At 53.2% G+C, this 15,547-nt stretch overlaps 2 protein-coding genes across 2 annotated transcripts; both read right to left on the bottom strand.

Moving 5' to 3' along the window:
* Positions 1–588: 588 nt before the first annotated feature.
* Positions 589–2,828, bottom strand: Tmem147 (transmembrane protein 147). Its single transcript, XM_042668069.1, has 7 exons — positions 2,628–2,828; positions 2,462–2,531; positions 1,549–1,608; positions 1,323–1,459; positions 1,098–1,182; positions 875–996; positions 589–791 (listed from the first exon to the last, which is right to left on the bottom strand). Exons 1-7 carry the CDS (start codon positions 2,702–2,704, stop codon positions 668–670), a joined length of 675 nt encoding a protein of 224 aa, XP_042524003.1. The 5' UTR covers positions 2,705–2,828; the 3' UTR covers positions 589–667.
* A 317-nt stretch (positions 2,829–3,145) lies between these two features.
* On the bottom strand, positions 3,146–12,425 carry Gapdhs (glyceraldehyde-3-phosphate dehydrogenase, spermatogenic). Its single transcript, XM_042668050.1, has 10 exons — positions 12,403–12,425; positions 7,364–7,460; positions 6,839–6,945; positions 5,768–5,858; positions 5,558–5,676; positions 5,197–5,278; positions 4,808–4,959; positions 4,513–4,675; positions 3,380–3,477; positions 3,146–3,265 (listed from the first exon to the last, which is right to left on the bottom strand). The coding sequence occupies exons 1-10, from the start codon at positions 12,423–12,425 to the stop codon at positions 3,193–3,195; spliced, it is 1,005 nt and encodes a 334-aa protein (XP_042523984.1). The 3' UTR covers positions 3,146–3,192.
* Positions 12,426–15,547: the final 3,122 nt, after the last annotated feature.

Raw genomic sequence — 15,547 nt, 5'->3', positions numbered from 1 at the left:
GCAGGACACTATGCCAGCTGGTCAGGCTGTTTGCTATTTGGCTGTAACTGAAATAGTCCACCACTCTGAGGAAGACACAGGGCAAGGATTTCCAAAAGCTACAGAACTGAGTGAAAGCACTGAAAAGCCAGGATCCAACTGTGGTAGCTTGAATGAATACTAACAGAGAGAGAGAGAGAGAGAGAGAGAGAGAGAGAGAGAGAGAGAGAGAGAGAGTGTGTGTGTGTGTGTGTGTGTGTGTGTGTGTGTAGTGAGCCAGTGGCACTGGGCTTAGTGATCATCTACTTCAAGACTTCAGTCCACTGTGGGAACCTCAGGAGCCCGAGGACCTACTCCAGGAACACAGAACAAGGCTGGGGGCTGGCAGTACCCCATCCTGTCTACTTGGTTTTCTTTTCTTTTGTTGGTCGTGGGGCTTGAACTCTGGGCTTGGGCGCTGTCCCTGTGTTCTTCAGCGCAAGGCGAGTGCTCTACTGCTTGAGCCACAGCGCCACTTGGTCTACTTGGTCGCAGAGGCAGAACAAAGAGTCTTTAGCACAGATATGGGCATGAAAGTGGCAAACATGACAGGGAAACAGAGGCAGGAACAACTTTCCAAATACTGTTTACTTCATAAACACCTGGAGAGAGGCAGGGAAACAGGTCCAGTGACTCTGGGACACCAAGTCTAGGAGTGCACATTGACGACGGCGATGTACAGGGCCAAGGTACTGAGGGCCAGCAGCCCCGTGACTACCGCTCGGGCCAGCAGCGCTGTCCAGCTGCCCAGGGAGCAAAGGTGTACAAAGGTCCTAGAGGGAGACAGCACTGTGAGGAAAGGAGAAGAGAAAACTCACCCTCCTTTGCACCCAGCTTCAAATCCCACTCAACTCACTCCATGACAAACGCCTTGTAGACACTAAGAAACATGAGGAGGAGGACGGCTGGCCGGAAAGTGTGGTAGAGGTCGTAGCGTGTGATCATCCAGACCTGGGCTGAGGCGACGATGTAATGCACCTGGAGAGGGAGAAGCAGGAGGGAAAGCAGTCAGGGCCAGGCTTTCGTGGGCAGTGGCAGCACACACAGGTGGTGAGGAGGGGCAGATGCCGACTACGCACCAGGCTGATGTTGGAGTCGATGCTCATCTGGATGTATTTCCAGTCAAACTCAATGCCCCGTGCTCCGACCCACAGGGGGATGCAGCTGAGGAATGCAAAGAGAAGCAATCTCTGGTACCCAGACACCTTCTACATCCAAACTCCAAACCTTCTCCTGCCAGTATCTCTGTAGAACCCAGGGTGTCCCTGTCCTCAAGGGACAGAGTTCCAGATTGTTCTACACACCGGGACATAATGAGTTCTGCGGTGGCCCAGCCAAGGGCAGCTACCATGATCTTGTACTCTCCCTTGCCGGCATTCCGGGACATGACAAGGTTGAGGCCTATCAGGTCTGCCACATCCACGCTGGCCTTCATGAATTCCTGTGGGTCAGGTGGAGGCTGACATAAGCACTGGGGTATAACAGGTGGGCCATTCTTGTCCCTCCCCACATCCTTCTGGTCTCACTCACCCCAATGAAGTCATAGATGCCACCTTCCCAGGTGGGGAAGAAAGTGGCCAAGAACAGCATCTGAAAAGAGAAAGCAGAAAGGTCACCTCCAGGGAAAGGGAGAAGGGGAGCTAAGCCACTGTGGGTTTGATGGGAAGTTAGGGTGCAGATGGGAAGCAGGGAACTTGGTTCCAGGGGCTCATCTGGAAAAGGTGGCGAGATTGCATCCATCTGGAAGAGGTGGTGAGATTGCATCATGGGGGTTGACAGAGGAGGAGGTGCTTTGGCCTCTTAAGGGGCTGAAAGTTCTCAGAGGATGGGGGCTAAGTCTAGAAAGGCTGGAGAGAGATCAGTGGGTAACAAGGAGATCCACCACCCTGGAGCATGGCTCAGTTGGTAGAGTGCTAGCCAGAGGCAAAGTGACAAATGGTGGGTTCGAGTCTGTCTCGCAAAAGCAGAACAGTACTTAAGCCAGGAGCTGGTGGCTCACACCTGTAATCCTAGCTACCCTGGAGACTGAGATCTCAAATTGTGGCTCAAGACCAGCCAGGGCAGGAAAGTCCCTGAGACTCTTATCTACAAGAACCACCAGAAGACCGGAAGTGGCTCGGCTCACAGTGATCTAGAGCTAGCCTTGAGCAAGAGAGTTCAGGGATAGTACCTAGACCCTGAGTTCAAGCCCTATGACCGACTAAAAATTAAAAAAAAATTAAGACCAACTCGACAAGTGAGATTTTTCTCCATTTTAATCACAAGTGCTTAGAAAAAGTAGCTTCACGATCTCACCCCGGGTTCATACACACGATCTTTCTAAAGTGCGTCGGGCTATAGGATGGGGGAGGGGAGGAGGGGAGGTTCCCCAACGTCGGGGAGCTGGCTCCCAGGGATCTGGAAAGCCTAGAGTCCAGAACACGTGGGTCCGGGAGGCCCTCACCTTGCATAGCTGCACAAAGAGGTAGGTGACCCCGGCCTGGACGCATTTCCAGAAGGCGTTGTACTCAGACCTGGAGAAGCGGTCGGTGAGCGGCCGGCCCGGCAGGCGGGGGACGTCCCTCCCCGCACCCACTCGGAACCCCCGCGCCCGCTCCGCCCGCACTCACAGGCCGCTGCACTTGTACGTGATGAAGTAGGGAAAGTAGGCCAAGGCGAAGCAGTTCCCGAAGTGGAACAGAGTCATGACGCCGGCCGCCCGGTCCCCGCCGCAGCGGGAGTCACCAGGCACGGCGTCTCCGAGCCGGGTGCCTCGGTTCTACCGGCGCCCGGGCCAGGCGCCCACTTGACTGGGTCGCAGTCTGCGCGCGAAGCCCTCTGGGAGTTGTAGTCCAGCTCCGGGGAAGCGTCGCGCGCAGAGTGACGTCAGAACACCCACCACACCCGGTCTTTAAACTTTTCCGCTGGTCCCGTCCACGCCCCGTCTCCGCTGGGGAACCGGCGCCGTCCCCTTCGGACGCCCGCTGTCGAACCCAGACCTCCACCCACCCTGAGCGGCGCAGACACACCGACACCGTTACCAGTACTCTTTTTTTTTTAATTTCAACGCTTCCGCGGGAGAGGTGGCCGACACCTTGGGCGGGAACGCCGGAAGTAACGAAAGGGGCGTTCCCAACGGAAGTGGCGAGGAGGGCCTCTCCCGCCGGAAGCGGAGGAAGGGGGAGCGTTTCCGCTTCACTTTTCCCGGCTGTACATGTAGCGGAGGAGGTCGACTACTCGGTGGCTGTAGCCGTATTCGTTGTCGTACCTGAGGAAAGGGAAGACAAAGGCGTCGAGGAGGGGCGGGTGTGTCTGTCTGTCTGTCTGTCTTTCCGACCCCCGCCACCCCCAGACTTCCCCTACAGTCATCTAACTCCTTTACCAGGAAATGAGCTTCACGAAGCTGTCGTTGAGGGCGATGCCGGCCTTCGCATCGAAGATGGACGAGTGGGTATCGCCGAGGAAGTCCGTGGAGACCACCTGGGTGTCGGGATTTCAGAGATGGGGGGCAACTTAGCAAAGATCTCCAAGGAGGCCAGGTACCCCCTCTTAGGCACCTCGTCCGTCTGAGAGTTCCGTGCCTGGGGAAAGGGCACACGGCCCCTGCACCGGGGGCTCACGCCTGTAATCCCACCTACTCTGCAGGCTGAGATCTGAGGATCGCGGGTTCGAAGCCAGCCCAGGGAGATAAGACTGTGAGACACTTTTATCTCCAGTGAACCACCACCAAAACCCAGAACTGGAGATGTGGCTTAAGTGCTGAAGCACCAGCCTTGAGCAGAAAAAGCTAAGGGATAGCTCTCAAGGCCCTGAGTTCAAGCACTATTACTGTCTCATACATATACACACAGAGGACACACCATTGCTAATACCCTTAAACATTCGGGGAACAATGCAGGTAACTTGGCATGGATATGGGGTAGCCTTGAACTCGTTTTTCTTTTTTTTTTTTTTTTTAAAAGATATAGTTTTATTAAGGTGTTGTACAGAGAGGTTACCGTTTCATGAGTCAAGTAATGAGGACTTTTCCCTCCTTCCCTTCCTTTCTTCCTTCCCTTTCCCCCAATTTCCCCCTCCCATCCCTGCTCACAAGTTGCATAGTTCATTTTCCATGTAGGGTTTACTGAACAGCATGATTACATATTGAAACCTGGGTTTTGATGGCAGAGGCCCGTCCATTCCTCCACTCAGCACTGGGTCTGAGGTGGAAGGAAGTCCCCGCTGGTGAAAAGGGACACGGGAGGGTTTCCAGCAGGAGGGTTGATATCTGATCTGAACCACGTGATCCTGGCATGAAGGAGGGTGGATTGGAGTTCAGATGGGGAGGAAGTGAGGGCAAACCCAACTGGGGTCCAGTGTTACAGGCTAAAGCAACTTCAGGTGTAAAGACCCCTGAGACAGGAGTGTATGTGCCTAGCTCTGCAGTGCCTGTGTTGGTACACTGAGAACAGTTCTCACGGAGAGCAAGTAGAACTCGGAGCCTCCACTCTTCCCTTCCAGGGTCTTAGCTCTTACCAGGTCCTCGGTGTACGCAAGGATGCCCGCCAAGGGCCCCTTGGCTGCTTCTTTTACAGCATCCTTGATGGCAGAGTAGGGGGCAGGGCGGGCCAGGCGGCAGGTCAGGTCCACCACAGACACATCTGGAGTTGGCACCCGAAAGGCCATTCCTGTTAGCTTCCTGAAGAATTCCACATGAGGGGTGGGACTCAGAACCCAGACACCTTGCCTTGCATCTGGGTAAACCACTGAGGATCAGGGACCCTCCAGTCCTGGGGGCATGGTCCCCACCCCGCTTGCAGGGTCCTCCTACCCTTTGAGCTCTGGGATAACTTTGCCCACAGCACTGGCTGCCCCCGTGGAGGCTGGGATGATGTTCTGGTGGGCACCCCGTCCATCTCGCCAGGCCTTTTTCGATGGGCCATCCACGGTCTTCTGAGTGGCCGTATAGGAATGGACTGTGGTCTTGGGGAAAGAAGAGAGTGTTGAGCTGAAGGCTTTGTCTCTCCTAGAAGAGCGTTGGAGGCCTATGGGCCATCCTGGGCTGACAACAGGAGTGGTGACAACAGCCTTGCCTGAGGGTTAGGGGTATCTTTTCCTTTTGGAGATGTCTTTCTGCTGACTCCATATTTGGGAAGAAGAGATTGGATTTCTGTGACATCCCTTGCCCCCCCCTCCCCCCGAGATCCGGCCTCAACTTACCATGAGCCCTTCCACAATCCCAAATTGCTCATGGATGACCTTGGCGAGGGGGGCCAGGCAGTTGGTGGTGCAGGATGCATTGCTGAAACAGTCGAGGGGTGCCCTTAGTCTTTGGGTATGCACCAAGGCCAGTAAGGCGCCCCTCCCCCAGACGAACAAGGTGCCATGGACGCGGGAGGAGGAAGCATCCTAAACAGGTTCTCTGGAGGTCTTGCTCCCTCCTGTCCCTCTTGCAGGGCAGGGGATGGAAACTCAGGACCTTTGCACATGCTAGGCAAAGCTGGCTACCACTCAACCCCTCCCCACCCCAGCCCTGCATGTCTAACCGGTAGTCAGGGTGACCTCTGAGACTGCGCATTACCTGACGATTTTCATGGAGCCAGGGTTATATTCCTTTTCATTCACACCCATGACGAACATCGGAGCATCCGGGGAGGGCGCGGAGATGACCACACGCTGGGCACCGGCGTTGATGTGTGCCTGGGGAAGTGGCATGGGGGAGGGGGGATCAGGTGCTTCAAGTGCCCCTACCCCCACCCCATCCAGCCCTGGACACCACACCCCGACTTACTGAAGCTGCCTCTAGGGACAGGTACACGCCCGTAGACTCTACCACATAGGGGCTCCCCAAATCCTTCCAGGGGATTTCTTTGGGGTCCTTGCTGTGGAGGGGGGTAAGATCAGTGTTTCTGGGGGGCAGTCGGGGCCAGGGCTTCAGAATTTAGTCTTCACCACTGAAAGGCTGACTTGACACCTGCTTGACCGGCCACCACCCTCTCCCTTCCCTCATGCCCAGATGGTTGCCCAGCTGCTGGGCCTTGCCCCTCCTCCACTCCCATCCCTCATCAACTTGGTACCCACCAGAGCGCAGAGTCTGTGATGTCAGGGTCTGCGAGGCTGTACACTGCTCCCAGCCCTGAACACCCTTGTCTGAAGCCCGCCTAGCCCCTCTAGTCTTTAGCACTCAGCCCCTGGCCCAATGCCAGTTTCCTGGCATCCGCAGGGCAGACTCCGTGTGCAGAGGCTGCAGGCAGCGTGCTTACAGAGGAAAAGTGCGTGTGGCTTTCTGTGGCTTGAATAGAGTTCCCCTCCCCCCACTGAGAATTGAACTCAGGGACTCTCCAATGCTGGGCAAACACTCTACCACTTGAGTCCTGTTGTGGAGGGGGAGGAGAGAGAGAGTGTGTCCTGGGGCTTGAACTCAGGGCCTGGACATTGTCCTTGAGCTTTCTCTCCTTAAGGCTGGCACTCTACCACTTGCCACTTCCACCTTTTTGATGGTTCATCAGAGTTGAGAGTATCACAGACTTTCCTGCCTTGGCTGGCTTTGAACTGAGATCCTCAGATCTCAGCCTCTTGAGTAGCTAGGATTACAGGTGTGAGCCATTAGTGTCTGACTCTAGGTAGAGCAGTTGCTATGCCTAAGAATGGAGGAGGGGGGCTGCAGATATTTCTTGATCATTTTAGGGGCCAAGGACCTTTTTTAACCCTGTCTCCAAATGCATACCCACAGACACACTCTCTCTCTCTCTCTCTCTCTCTCTCTCCTCCCTCTCCTCTCCCTTTCTCTCCCCCCCTCCCCCCCCCCCCCCTTAGACAGTGTGGGGCTACAAACTCCACCGAAGGGGCTGGTGTTACCTACCATTGGTACAAGCAGATCTCCCGGTTGTCCACAACCAAGCGTCCACCCTTGTGCTCCACATTCCCTTTGTATCTGCCATGTGTCGAGTCATACTTGAACATATATGCCTGCAGGGGACAGGGGGTCCCAGTCTAGAGGAGGAGGAGGTGCCCAGAGGGCTGCCCCTGGGCTGGAAGTTCCACCTTTTTGGGTGAGAGTAAGCACTGGGTGGGGGGGCCTTGAACTCAGGGCCTTGTGCTCTCACTCGGCTTTTTTCACTCAAGACTGGTCGATGCTCTACCACTTGAGCCACACCTCCACTTTTGGCTTTTTTTTCTGGTTAATTACTGTTAAGAGCTTCACAGACATTACTGCCTGGGCTGACTTCAAACCCTGATCCTCAGATCTCAACCTCTTGAGCTGCTAGGATGACAAGCACGAGCCACCGATGCCCAGCTATCTGAGGACTTTTCTAGGAGACCTCCCTCATTTTCCTCCTCCATCCCACCCCTCTGCTCCCTCCCCCACCCCCAGTCTGCTGCTCACCATGTATTCTGGATCGATAAATGGGTCATTTATTGCCACCACCTTAACGCCCTTCTCCATGCAGGCTCGCAGCACCAGGCGACCGATGCGTCCGAATCTGTCCAGGGAAACACCATGCCGAGGAAAGGGTGAGGGGAGAGAACTGGAGAGGGTGTGTGGTTTCAACACATGCTTCTCCCACCAAAACTCACGTTAAGAGGGAATCCCACTGGCGCCTCAGCAGAGGTGGGAACTTGGGGCCGCCAGGCTTTCTCTAGCAAGGTGCAGAGCTGGCTAAGCTTCAGTCACCCCAGCCTCATCCATGGCCCCTTTCCTGACCAGGTTGGTAAGGCCTACACTTAATTCCATCTGCTTGGGTATTTGAACGGTTCCCCCTCCTCCAGTCCCCCAGGTGGAGCTGTCCAAGGTATCCCTGCTCTGTGGACAGTCATGGAAATGGAATAGAAATAGAGAGATGTTCCAGCTGGTCACCTGATCAGGGTTGGGGGTAGGGGGGTCTGACGTTAATTACCCACTCAGGCGGGGGGGGGGGGGCTCTTACCCATTGATGCCCACGATCAATTCCGGAACTTCAGGGGATGGCTTGGGTGGAGGTGGTGGTTGGACTTGGGGTTCCTCCCTTGCTGGCTCTTCCCTTATTGGCCTGGGTGGAGGAGGCTCATCAGGTGGTGGGGGAGGAGGGGGTCTGACCACTGTGGGAAGGAGAGTCAGAGAGGGGACAATGGGCTGTGGCAGCTGTGTGAAGAATAAGCCATTGTTGCTCCTCCTCCCCCCCCAACCTGTGGAGTTCCTGGCCTCTGGTGGCCAATTGTGTTACTTTCCCTCACACCCCCAGCAGCCTGGGAGCAAGAAAGGAGAGCACTTGTCTCTCTCTCATTAAAAAACAACAACAACAGATTGTGTGTGTGTGTCTGTGTGTGTGTGTGTGTCTGTGAACTCAGGGCCTGGGCACTGTTCTTGAGCGTTTTGACTCAAGGCTGGAGCTCTACCACTTGAGCCACAGCTTTACTTTCGGCTTTTGGGTGGCTCATTGGAGATAAGAGTCACATAGACTTTCCCATACAAGCTGGCTTTGAACCATGATTGTCAGATCTCAGCTCCTGAATAGTTAAGATGACAGGTGTGAGCCACAAGCACCTGGTTCATTTTATTTTGTTGTTGTTGATAGTATTTCTCAAACTTGAGTCATAGGGTAAGCCAGGGGCACTGTGTGTGTGTGTATGTGTGTGTGTGTGTGTCTTGTCAGTCGTGGGATTGAACTCAGGGCCTGGGTGCTGTCTCTGAGCTTCTTTTTGGTTCAAGGTTACCACTCTACTACTTTGAGCCACAGCTCCACTTCCAATTTCTGGTGGTTCATTGGACATAAGAGCCTCATGAACTTTCCTGCCTGTGCTGGCTTCAAACTGCAATCCACAAATCTCAGCCTCCTGAGTAACTAGGATTACAGGTGCCACCTGTGCCTGGCTTGGGAGCAGGTGGTTTTAAAAGGTCAATGCTGTGAATAGAACCTCTACCCTGGTTGCTCTGCTCAGTGGGGATGTAGTTCTAGCTGTTGCTCCAAGGGTGCATGCCTTGCGCCTCAGTTTCTTATTCTGTAAAATGGAGTGCAAAGGGTGTTTTCCCTCAGAGGGGGGGGGGGGCACTGTGAGGACTAGGGAAGATAGAAAATTAAGAAATGTTTCTCACAGCTTTCTATTTCAAGAACATTTCTTGTTGTTTTTCCAGTACTGAGGATTGAACCCTGGGCCTCTATACCACTTGATTCAGGTTCCAAGTTCTTTTAGTTTGTTTTTCAGATATGATTTTATATTTCTTTTTTATTGTTGGGACTTGAATGTGGTGCCTGACACTTTGCTTATTGGCTGGAGCTCTACCAACTGAGCCATGCCTCCAGTCCTGACTTTATGTTTCTTATGGCCTCAGACAAAGATCCTCCTATCTCCAGCTCTTGAATAGCTGGTATTACAGATGGGCACTATCATGTCTGGCCTTCACAAATCATTTCTGGAATTTGACAGTGAGTCATTCTGAGTCCCCAAATGTTTCTGATGAGCTGACTCACCTAGGGAGGCCTCTCCCGAGATAACTCTTGACTCAGTGGCTTTGTACTGAGACCCAAGAATTCCTCTCCCCCTCTTTTTTGTGTGCTGGTCCTGGGGCTTGAACTCAGAACCTGGGTGCTGTCCCTGATTTTTAAATTTGTTTTCCTCAAGGCTAGCTCTCTACCACTCGAGCCACAGTGCCACTTTCCACTTTTTTTGGTACTTAGTTGGAGATAAGTCTCATGGACTTTCCTGCTTGGGCTGGCCTTGAACTGCAATCCTCAGATCTCAACCTCCTGAGTAGGTAGAATTACAGGCATGAGCCACCAATGCCCGGCTCCTCCCTCCCTTTTTAGGCATTATGGGATTTGAACTTAGGGCTTCAGGCTTGCTAGGCAAGTGCTCTACTGCTTAAGTCACATGGCATTCTTACTGACATTTTATTTTGCTAAAGGCTCAGGTTAACTTTACCCGAGCTGGTTTTAACTTACCAGTCCTCCTACTTCTGTCTTACCAGCCGCTGGGACTATAGGCATGTCCCACCACATTTGGCTTGTCCTGGGGACAAGGTCTTGTTAACTTTTCCCCCTGGACTGAACTCAGAACTTCAGTCCTCTTACATCCACCTTCCAAGTAGCTGGGACTACAGACGTGAAGTATGTTACCACCCTCGGTCAAGAATATCATGTTTAACAAGCACTCTGACAGTTCTCATGCCCAGGGAAGCTGAGGAGGTAGCGTGTATCCTAACTTTATGGCATAAGTGAAAAGCCCATCAGCACCCACTGTCTCTGCGCTCCAACCTCCATCCTGTGCTTACAGGTGTGTTTCTGCCTGGTTTTGGGTGACAGAGGGTGATACAGTATTTCAAGCTGAGAAGTCAGGCCTGAGTGCCAGTCCCTGCTCATCCACTGGCCACCCATGGGCCAGAGCAGGTGACTAAAGCTCTTGGGAGCCAAACACTAGTGGCTCACACCTGTCATCCTAGTTACTCAGGAGGCTGAGATCTGAGGATCATAGTTCCAAGCCAGTCTGGACAGGAAAGACTGTTTCGAGCAGTTGGAATGGGGGGAGGGGGGGCCTTGGGGGGGAAGGCGGGCAGCAGGGGATTGGTGGAGCTGTCCTGGGTACTGAAATCAAAAGCGTTCTGGAGATTGGTAGGCCAGGAGCTAGGGGCCCTGCCTCTATCTTTGACTTCTGCCTGCTGCTCAGACCTGTGGCCCAAGACTGATCTGTGTGTGTTTGTGAGGTCAGTGCATGTTTATAGGGTGTCACTCAGTGTTTACTGGTGGCAGAGGCTCTGGTCACACCAGTGACCTAGAAGATGTTTGCATTCCTGGAGGCTCTGTTACTGCTGACGTAAAGGGAGGACATTTAAGAACACCTGCAATAAGATCAGAACTGTGAGCTCACTCAGCAGCCTTTAGATGGAAGGCCTCAGCTGGTGGCTTACTCCTGTAATCCCAGCTACTAAGGAGGCTGAGATCTGAGGATCACAGTTTGAAGGGAGCCCAGGCACAAAAGTCTGTGAGACACATCTCCAGTGAACCACCTGGAAGTGGAGCTGACAGATTAAATAGCTTCTGCACTAGCTGGGTGCTGTTCTCAGTCCCCTACTGTGTGAGGTGTGCACTAGAAAACCCACTTTCTGGAAGGGACAATGAAGGTGGAGGCCACAGAACACACCAGGCCTTGCCTGTTACCCCATCTACCGCAATGCCTTCTGGGATCTTGAGGTCAGCTAATGCTGGGTGTCCCTGCCCCCCCCCCATCTCCTGCTGTGTCCTGGCTCTTCTCAGCCCACCTGTGGGAAGTGAGACCCTAAGACAGGTCGGGTGACTCACACCTGTAATCCTAGCTACTTAGGAGGCTGAGACCTGGAGGGACCATGGTTTGATGCCAACCCCAGGGGAAGAAAAGTCAGCGAGATGCCATCTCCCAACTTGTAACCAGCAAAATGTTGAGCTGGAGGCGTGGCTCATGTGGTAGAGTGTCAGTGGATCAAGCAAGCTGAGCAAACTAGAGCCCCCGAGTTTTAACCGTGGTACTCACACAAAGGTGGGGAGCTAGAACTGTTTTCCTGGGGTGCCTGTGTGTGTGTGTATATCTGTGCAGTAGGCACACACACACACTCCGCTGGCTAGGAGCAGGAATCAGGAGTTGCCCCCACGGGCGGACTCCCAAGTCTGCCATTCCTTGGTGGAGAGGCAGGGAAGGGCTGTGCCCTGCCTCGACCTCTGTTGGCAGCTCTGAAATGGGCACGGTGAACACCCCGGCCTCACCTGCCATTTGTGAGGCATCAGCGAGGCAGCCGTGATCAGCACTGCCCTTGGTGCAAAACCAGGGAGCACAAAGCCCTCCCACCATCCCTGGCGGCCTTGTTGGGGAAACCAGCCTGCCTACCTTCTTCTGCTCCTTCCCCTGATCCTACGGGGGGGGGGGCACCTCGATTCTGCCCAGGGGTCAAAGGTGCCATCCCCTCCCCCCCCAGCCTCCCACCCCCAAAACAAACCAGGGTGTGTGTGGGGGAGGCGAGGAGGGGGCACTGGGCAGCACTGATTACAGGGGACCCCGCCACTTCAGGGCGCTCCCCCCATCCCTCCATGTCCCCCTCACCCGGGCATGGCTGTCGCAAAAGCTGGACAACGGTGACATTGGTGAGGACGACGTCGCGCTTCGACATGGCCTCCCTCAAGGTCTCATGGCCACCCCAGGCCTCACGGTGATGTTGCTGAAGTGTGAAGCCCCCGCCAGACCTCCCGGAGACAGAGCTTCCAGCTGGAGACGTCACAGTGCCCGGCGACGTCACAGTGGAGGGGGCGGGGCCACGGGCGGCCTCCGCCCTGCCCCCAGGGGCTTGTGACGTCAGCTCGCACCAGCCTGCGCAGGCGCAGCTGCAGTGCGCCCTATTCAGGCGGTCCAAGTTGGGTTGCTCCTGGCTTCTCCTAGTCTCTCCTGCTCCCTCCCTCCCACTGTGTTTTTGTGCTGTCTCTCCACCCTCCCCAGCTCAGTTTGATCATATTTTTTTTCTTTTGTGTCGGTTCTGGGATTTGAACTCAGGGCCTGGGCTCTGCTTTTGTTTTACTCAAGGCTGTCATTCCACTGAACACAGCTCCACCGCCAGCTGTTTTTGGTGGTTCATGCGAGATAAGAGTCTCATGAACTTTCCTGCCCCGGCTGGCTTTGATCCCTGATCCTCCACTCTCAGTCTCCTGAGTAGCTAGGATGACAGGCATGAGCCACCAGCGCCTGGCCAGTCTTTTGGCGGCACTGGGGTTTGAACTCAGGGTCTTAAGACTTGCTAGGCAGGTGCTCTACCACTGAGGCATGCTCTGGTCTTCTAAGTCTTCTCACAGCAGCCTATTGTTTGTCCTTGTAGCTCTTCCAGTAGATAGTTAGGCTCTAGCGACAGGCTCACTAGTTCCCTGTCTGCCCCCATTGGGCTTCAGGCCCTCCCCGGGAGGGGGGTTACTCTGGTACTTGTGTTCGCCACCTTTGACAGTGTCAGACACAAAGCAGGCCTTCTGTAAGTGTTACAAGAACAGGTGGGACTGGGAAGGTGGCTCAGTGGTAGAGTGCTTGCCTTGCTTGCATGAGGTCTTGGGTTCGATTCCTCAGCACCACATAAGCAGAAAAAGCCAGAAGTGGTGCTTTGGCTCAAGTGGTAGAGCACTAGCCTTGAGCTGAAGAGCTCAGGGACAGTGCCCAGGCCCAGAGTTCAGGCCCCACGACCAAAAAAAAGAAAAAAAAAAAAAAAGAACCTGTGTGGGTGGTAACATTATCCAAAAAGAAATGTACCCTTTACCTGCCTCATGTAACTGTAACCCCTCTGTACAGCAACTTTATAATAACCAAAACCAAAGAGTACAGGTGAACTCATGATGCCCCAGGGGGTAAGGGTTTGGTTGTACATCAGTGACTCATGGCCAGGCACCTTCACCTGTAAGGCTGGTTAACACGTAGCTGTGACCAAAGGGGTGTGGGGCCTCGTACCAGATAGGAGTCACCATCCTAGAAAGAAGGGTGGAAGAAAAAAAATAATATCACAAAGTGACATCATCTCCTTCTCCAATGCATGGGAGCTAAGGTTCTAAGTACTTCCTATGGGACAGTAGTTGGTGGGACTTAGCTGTTTGAATAGCTTGAGACAAGTAGAACTGAAAATAAATGGGAGCTGAGTGCCAGTGCTCACACCTTTAATCCCAGCTACTCAGAAGGCTGAGATCTAAGGATCACAGCATGAAGCTGGCCTTGGCAGACAAGTCAGGGAGACTCTTATATCCAGTGAATAAGCATAAAGCCAGAAGTGGAGTTGTGGCTTTAAGTGGTAGAGTGCCAGCCTGGACCCTGAGTTTAAGCCCCACTACCTGTACAAGAGGGAGGGAAAGAGGAAGAAAGGAGGAGGAGGAGGAGAAGAAGAAGGAGGAAAAAGAAGAAAAGAATGAAAGAAAGACGGGGCAGCAAGGACAAGAGTGAAACAATTCATCACACAAGGATCCTACGTAACCAAGGAGGGAAAAGTCCAGCGCAGGCAAAGCTAGAACTGAAAAAGAGTCACTAGGAACAACTTTTCAACCACATGTGTGAGATGCCATCAAAACTTTTGTTTAAAAAATGTAAAGACCCATGGGGCTGGGAATGTGGCTTAGTGGTAGAGTGCTTACCTAGCATGCATGAAGCCCTGGGTTCGATTCCTTAGTACCACATAAACAGAATAAGTTGGAAGTGGCACTGTGGCTCAAGTGGTAGAGTGCTAACCTTGAGAACAGAGAGGCTCTGGGACAGAGCCCTAGGACCTGGAAAAAACGGTAAAGACCCAAAGTGATAAACAGCCAGTCATAGTGATGCATGACTATAATCCTAGTTGTTACTCAGGAAGAGGTAGAGGTAGAAGAACTGAAGTCGAAAGCCAGCCTGGGCAAAAGTGAGAGGATGCATTGAAGTCATAGTTGATACGGTAGAGTGCCAGCCAATGAGCAAAAGTCAGCATTGGATTTCAAGTTCAAGTCCTGAAAAAACAAACAAACAAACCTTGATCCTCAGATCTCAGCCTCCTGAGAAGCTAAGGTGACAGGCGTGAGTCACCTGTGCCAGCTTAGTGTGTGTGTGTGTGTGTGTGTGTGTGTGTGTGTTTGTTTGGGTCCGGTCGTGGGGCCTGAACTCTGGGTCTGGGTGCTGTCCCTCAGCTCTTCAGCTCAAGGCTAGCGCTCTACCACTTAAGCCACAGCGCCACTTCCGGCTTTTTTCTTTTTGCTTATGTGGTACTGAGGAATCGAACCCAGGGCCTCCGGCTTGCAAGGCAAGCGCTCTACCACTGAGCCACCTTCCCAGCCCCAGTGTTGGTTTTTAAATGCATTCCATCCTTGCTTCGCTGTCCTTTGAACATCCCTCCATCACATCTCAGCCCCCATTGCTCTTCTCACGGATCTGCCGTCACTTGGGACTGTTTGATGCATGACTGTAACATCTGCCTTCATAAGTGAAACATAAAAAAAAAAATAAAAATAATAAAGCGGGAGGAGACTCTATTTGAAAACCAAACTAAAAGCAAACTGGCCAAGAGTGGATGGCTCAAGTGATAAAAGCAAACTGGCCAAGAGTGGATGGCTCAAGTGGATGGCTCCAAGCCCCCTGAGCTTGATCCCTAATACCAAACAAATAACAACAAACAGGTAAACATCCAGTTCGGTGGCACACACCTGGAGCCTCAGCACTCAGGAGGCTGATGCGGGAGTGTGCCCATGCAGTTACAGCAGAGGCCAAAATGGTTCTTGAACTACTGAAACTTCTTCCTTCTGCTCTAGGATTTCCAGGGACCACCATGTTACCTAGCAGAGGCTGCTGGTAGAAGAAAGGATAAATCTAACTAATCTCACTTAGGAAGGCAGATGTTAAAGTCCTGCATCAAACAGTCCCAAGAGACAACAGATATATGAGGAGAGAAATGGGGGCTGAGACGCAATGGAGGGATGCACGAAGGATAGTGAAGGAAAGATGGAATGCATTTAAAAACAAGCTCGAAGCTGACACAGGTGGCTCACACCGGTCATCCTAGCTGCTCAGGAGGCTGAGATCTAAGGAGCTCAGTATTCAAAGCCAGCTGGGGCAGGAAAGTCCATGAGACTCTTATCTCCAATGAAGC

This window comes from Dipodomys spectabilis, unplaced genomic scaffold, assembly GCF_019054845.1.
Source record: "Dipodomys spectabilis isolate Male_0828 unplaced genomic scaffold, ASM1905484v1 ptg000422l, whole genome shotgun sequence".
Lineage (NCBI taxonomy): Eukaryota > Metazoa > Chordata > Mammalia > Rodentia > Heteromyidae > Dipodomys > Dipodomys spectabilis.
The sequence above is the reverse complement of the archived record's forward strand: the minus strand, read 5'-3'. Positions and strand labels throughout refer to the sequence as shown.